We start from the raw sequence: 6122 nt of genomic DNA, 5'->3' as shown, positions 1-6122 counted from the left end.
TACATGCACTAGGGGATGTGTTTGTATGTTTTGTAAACAAACATGACTAAGGCCAAATCGGACGCAACGATACAAGTTATCAGAAATACTCGGAATCGGTCAACAAATTTATATCGACTATGTACATATATAGTCGTTAGTGGTTGGATTGACAGAAATATGGAACGGATTTTATTGGCGCCAATATTTGAGCTATATTTGTCGATATGAAATGTTATCGATATCGAGTTTGAATTTTCATTTTTACAGGAATAATTAAGTACATACTTACGTATACGGTAAAATATATGCGTGTACTCGTAGAAGGTGTAAAATTATGCTGTTTATTATACAAAATTGAAGGGAGGTGACTCTTTAAGAAAAAAAATCTGCCTTAAAATGATTTATCAGGAAGCAACGCAGCAGAAGCTATGTGTTATCGGTGGTGGATAACGCTTATCGATAACCACTCTACCGCTCACTCTCACCCTCTTTTCGCACTCTCTCTTTCTCCTCTCTTTATCAGACTCTCGCACTGCTGGTCCTCATTCGAACCGAAAATCCGAACCGAGCGGTCGTATCTCGCGCGACACGCGTAGATACACACATCCCATAGATACTATTTTCTTAGCTCTCGTGCGCGGCGCGCTGGCGCTGCAAACAAGAAAGAAATTTGTGTATTGCAGCAGAAGTTTTCGGCTGCGCTCAGCTCAGCTCAGCTCGCAGCAGCGACCCGACCCGTGCCTGTGCTCTTCTGTGTGTGTGTATCGCCCTCTGTGCTCGGCCCGTTCCGTCCGTGAGAGCGCGTCGTCGGTCGAAAGAAGAAAATTCAATAAAACAAAGAGAAACGACTATTCAGTGAAAATCGGGTGCAAATCAAATTGCCTTGCAACTCAAAAGCGTATCCGACAACGGCGGAGTTCAAGGTTTTTTACCATCCAAGCCAGGCCACGCCAGAACAAAGTTCAATTGGGAGAAGAAACACAGGCGAGAAAACTGCAAAAACTACTGTGTGTGGTGTGCAGAATTTTGTATACCTTGAAAAAAAACGACGTCTGCCAGTGTGTGGTGGGTGCTAGTGTGCGTGTGCGTGTGTGTCGCGTAGGGTTTTGCACCCAACAACAAACAACTTCATCTCCTTCAATTCGTTCAATTAACAAATGTGCAAAAGAAACCGAACTTTGTCTAGCTGTGGAAAAATATCTAAACCCCAATTACTCAGTTTGCTGCTCTCCATTTAATTCGATTGACACAGAGGCTGACGGGCAGGCAGGCGGCCGAAGCAGCTCGGCAGAGAGCAGGCGGTGACGGTGACGGCGACGGCCCCCAGCGGCAGACGTAATCTAGCCAGTGCAAACGGTGGTGGAGCTTCGCATGCTAGCCCCAACAAAAATGTCTTCTCAGCAGCAGCAGCAGCGGCAGAGACTTTAGCTTAGCTCTCAGCTCGCAGCCAGCGTTTTGCTCTGCTTTTGCGCAGTTCAGAGCACGGCGAGAATATTTGCCATCGGTTTCGTTTCGTTTCGTTTCGGTCTCTCTGTGTGTTTGGAAACACCTTGCTCCAATATTGTGTGCGCCTCCCCCTGCTGCACGACCACGACCACGACCCACGAGCAGTCACAGTTCCAGACTCAGTCGCAGTCTCAGTCTCGGTCTCAGTTTCGGTTCGTGCGCGTTTGCGATTCTTCTGGCTGCTGCCCTGCAGCGGAAAATTCGTCTAAAAATCACACCAACAATAAGGCCCAGATACAGATACAAAACTGAAAGCTTCCCCAGCTAAGAGCAACCGAAGAAGGAATTTTGTAAATTTTCCAATGCTGGTTGGCTACGATTCGCACGCGATTCCCTTTGACTTGGACTTGGACGTTGCTGTTGCTGCATTTTCATCATCATCATCAAGGAGCAGCAGCAGCGGCAGCGGAAGCAGCAGCAGCAGCAATAAGAACGAGTCTAACCAGGAGAACGAGAAGAGGAGCTCCAACATTGTCGCCGTGTCGTTGTCGACGTCGCTGCAGCGTCGCAGCATCGGCAGCAGCAGCAGCAGCACCAGCCCATTGGAGTCGCCATGGACTACAACTACAACTACAACTATAGCAGCAGCTACAACAACAACAACAAAAACAACAACAACGAAAACAGCATAGAACAGGTTTGTAGCTTTCGACTGACTCTCGGTTCTCGTGCTCTGGCCTGGCCTGTGCTGGCCTGGCCCTGCTCTCGCTTCGCCTCCTCTCTGGCTGGCTCGTTCGCTTATTCATAACTTTTTTGGTTATAGATTTTTGTCGACCCCTAGCCCTGCCTCTACCTCAGCACCATGCTGTATCATCACTGTATCTGTATCTCCATCTCCACACCCCCCACGATGGGGCACCATCCAACACTGCCTCCTCCGGTTACTCCTCACATGCTCCGACTGTTTCAGTTTTTCAATTATTAATGGTGGCCATTAGTGCGCGCGCCGTTCGACCGGCCGCTTCAACCCCGCCTCCAAACCAAGCCACCCCTTCTCTATACCCTCCACACTCACACACACACACACACACACCTTCCGCCTAGCCTCGTGTGCCCTGCCGCCTCGTCCCTGGTGTCGTGTAGACGTTTTTTCCTTATCGGACAAATTGTGTTTGTCTGAAAAGTTCAATGAGGTGCGCGCACCACTGCAATTGCACTCTGTCCAGGCCCCCATTCCTCGTCATATTTATGTTATCGACATATAGATAAAAATCATGTTGGTATGCACGATTCAACCGATAGCGCAGCGACCAGGCGACCCCGCAGCCCGCAGCATAGCGGAAATGTATTGCATTAGGAGAATTGCCCCGGGAACGGAACTCCGGCTCTGGCTCTGGCTCTGGCTCTGCCACTCTCCGCCTCTTTCACTACGGAGTTGTTGACTAATTTACCTCGAGGTGCGTGTGGGATTTGGGTGTGGAAAGTTGTGCGTAACTCTGTATCTATACATGTGTATCTGTGAGAGTTTTCTATTTTTGGTTCATGGCATAGTACAATTGTATGTTGCACTAGAAAAAGCGATAAGACTAGGCGGGTTAGTCACTGAAATGACCAAAGATTCCAACACTTCTGAGGAAGCGTTCGCTGACAATTGCGCGATAGTGTTACGAATGCGAATGCATTCCATCCGGTGGGACAGCTGTGTCACCATCCTGTATTACGTGTACCACGAATTTCGAAATGCGATGAGTGGAAGCCTTTGTTTAACACTATCGAATGATGCAAATTATATCGTTTCGCTGTATACAATTTCCCATAAGCAAACAGACTCCTACGAATGAAGCGAACAAAGGCCGACGAATGATTGTATTAATATTCCATAATATTTTGTAATACGAGTGTACTATCGAGGGTTCAATGTGCGATAAACAATTTCCAATATTATGGGAAAGAAGAAAACAACCATTTTTATTGGTTGTAACCAACCCTTTAGATGGAACCACTCTCATCAGCTAATGCGAATGCTTACAGAACTGTATGTTAGTATGAGTGGCAAGGCTGTTGTTTACGAGATATAAATCTATAAGCCTTCTTCCAGTGCAATTGATTTTGTGGATATACTCGTAAAATGGAGAGCAAGGCTACAGTATCCACCACTAAATATCAGATGTGAACAAATTGTTCAGCAATTGTTTTCTGTTGGCAAAGCTCTTTGTATGTCTGCGTTATTATCCCCATCTAAGCCGCACTTAACCCCAGTCTGGCCGCCCTTGGCAGTGTCGATACACATGTGTCCATTAAAAGCAAGGCCATCATTTACCGAAAACCGGAACCCAGAGACAGAGGCAGACGGAGACCCACACCATGCCACCTGAAAACCAATAAAGTCATTTCACACACATTAACCCAACAAAACACGCAACGTGTCCCAGGGATTGGGATTGGGTTTGGGATTGGGATTGGGACTGGGCTTGGGACCGGGACAAAGTCCATTTGATAATTGCACGGAGGTGTTTCGGACCATGCGCATCTTCCAGATACGGCTGCTGCTCGGTCACATATGTTGCCCAAAGTGATTATTTTCACTAAAAATAAACGAAATTAATGATTGATGAAGCGAGACAAGGGAGCACAGCCATGGCCGTAACCCCCTTTTGAGGGAAACATCAGGCAGGCCGTCAACACGCCAGCCTCAACCCCCCAGCAATCGGGGAGTCGGGGAATCGGGGGAATCTCTCGCAAAGAAATGAGCATTGAGTGCAAACAAAGGGGAAAACCGAGAACAGTGCAATCGTAATGAGAAATAAGCCGTCGCATAAAAGAAAAGTATCGTTTAATTGAAAGCAGGTGAAGCAGGAGATATTTTGGACACGGAATACCCGGATACGGTATACGGGTGTGGGGGGGGGGGGACATGGACAATGTTTCTTTGTGGCCAAGCCGCTCTGTGCTCGTGTCACAGCCAGACGGAAATCATAAAAATGTTGCATAAAAATATTTTTTATGTGTTCGGCTGCTGCTGGTTCTGCCACACACTGCTGCTGTGGCGTCTGTGGCATCTTCTTCTAGCCAGTCCGGGGCGAAAATAATAATAAAATGGGAATAAAATAAAGCAAGTAAAAGGAGAACAGCGAACGGAGAACGGCGAACGGAGAACGGCGAACGGGTGCCGTGCCACATATTTCGTTTATATTTACTTGACAAGTTTTTGCACTGCGTCGAGACGTCTCCGGGTCTCCGTCTTTCCCTCTCTGCGTCTCTGTGGCTGGTGCTCCTCCTCTTGCCTGGGACCTGAGACTACCCGTTTGCCATTTTTGGCGGCTGCTTCGTAGCGCCGCTCCACGTCATCAACAACATCATCAGGCAGGGCTCTGTAGCTGGGGCTGTTTCTGTTTTATAGTCCAAACGTGATAGCAAAATGTGCCCGTGCCTGTGCCCGTGCCTCTGTCTGTGCCGTGCAACGTCTTCCCATCCACCAAACCCCTGCTGTTCGGGCCTCTGTGCATTTTCGTGCAGTTCCCAGTCTCGACTTGGTCTTGGGCATTTTTCCTTGAAAGGAAAGAGGGGGGACGCCATGCGCCTTGCGCCTTGCGCCTTGGAAAAATAAATTAATGGAAAACATGCAAACATAAATTCTCTTTAGCTGTCAGGTGTTTCACATTTTAAACGTAAATTATAAATAAGCAAAGTAAAATTATAATTCCGCCTAAATGTTTTATTTGCCACCGTCTGCTGTCATTTCGTGCCTCCGACTTCGACTCCTCCCCCGCCTTTGCCTCCTTCTGTCATTCAGTCCGTTTGTGCCACACAGCACCTCCTCCTGGAGCATTTCTCTCTCTCTTATTGTGGCACATTTCTTTTGTGGCATTTTCCTGCTCTATGTGTGTGTGTGTGTGTGGGGGGGGAAAAAATTAATTTTATTCAAATTAATGATGAAGCTTATAATTGGCCTCGTTTTTTTTTTGTCAGCTTTTTTTCTCCATTTTCATTTTTAAATAAAGACTCTCCACTGTATGCCGTCGTCATTGGCATACACCCAGCATCTGGGGCCCCTTCTGGTGAGATGATGGGAATGGGAATGGGGCCCTGGCTTTTTAAGAGCATTTTGACATGACTTGGGCTTCATTTTCCATTCGATGCGCCGCCTCCACTTTGATTATGACGTGAAGTGAAGTGAAGTTGGCCAAGTGCAAATACTTTGCTGGTACTTTTTAATTAACTTAATTAGCATAGATGATGGGCTAAGAGGAGCGCTTACACAACATCAAAATTGCATTATGCCTCCTCCTTCGCACGGGCCTGGATGTCGCTCTTTGATTTAGATTCTTTTGGAGCATACTGAATTCTTGAACGAAACTTTCGTGGCATTATTCATGGGACACACATTACATCATGGGCTCTTGATTCTTGAGACTCTGGGATCAGGAAAAGCTTTTGGCAATTTCGAAACCCTTTTCGTGTGGGTTGTCCCGAATGTGTGTTTCAATTTAGCACATTATCGATTGGAAAAGTTGCCCAAAGAAAGTTCTTAAAGTCACCATCTTTCCGGCAGGCTGTAGTCGTTTCCACTTCGACGCTTCTTCTAGAGATTGTAGACCTTAACGGAAGCGCTTTGGATAGAAAGCCATTGAATAAAGTTCTGTAAAAGTTACAAAAAAATATGTCTCTTGGGTCTAGAACTCAGGCTTCTAGAA

General features: G+C 46.8%; 1 protein-coding gene across 4 annotated transcripts in view; it reads left to right on the top strand.

Moving 5' to 3' along the window:
* Window positions 1-2031: 2031 nt before the first annotated feature.
* aus (argus) overlaps window positions 2032-6122 on the top strand; it is a 30426-nt gene continuing 26335 nt past the window's right edge. For all 4 annotated transcript variants that reach the window (XM_001358025.5, XM_015183080.2, XM_033379494.1 and 1 more), the window contains exon 1: window positions 2032-2125. In XM_001358025.5, coding sequence (XP_001358062.5) covers window positions 2042-2125 — 84 coding nt within the window. In that variant the 5' untranslated portion in view covers window positions 2032-2041. The remainder of the gene's footprint in view (window positions 2126-6122) is intronic.

This window comes from Drosophila pseudoobscura, chromosome 2 (assembly GCF_009870125.1).
Source record: "Drosophila pseudoobscura strain MV-25-SWS-2005 chromosome 2, UCI_Dpse_MV25, whole genome shotgun sequence".
Taxonomy (NCBI): Eukaryota; Metazoa; Arthropoda; class Insecta; order Diptera; family Drosophilidae; genus Drosophila; species Drosophila pseudoobscura.
The sequence above is the reverse complement of the archived record's forward strand: the minus strand, read 5'-3'. Positions and strand labels throughout refer to the sequence as shown.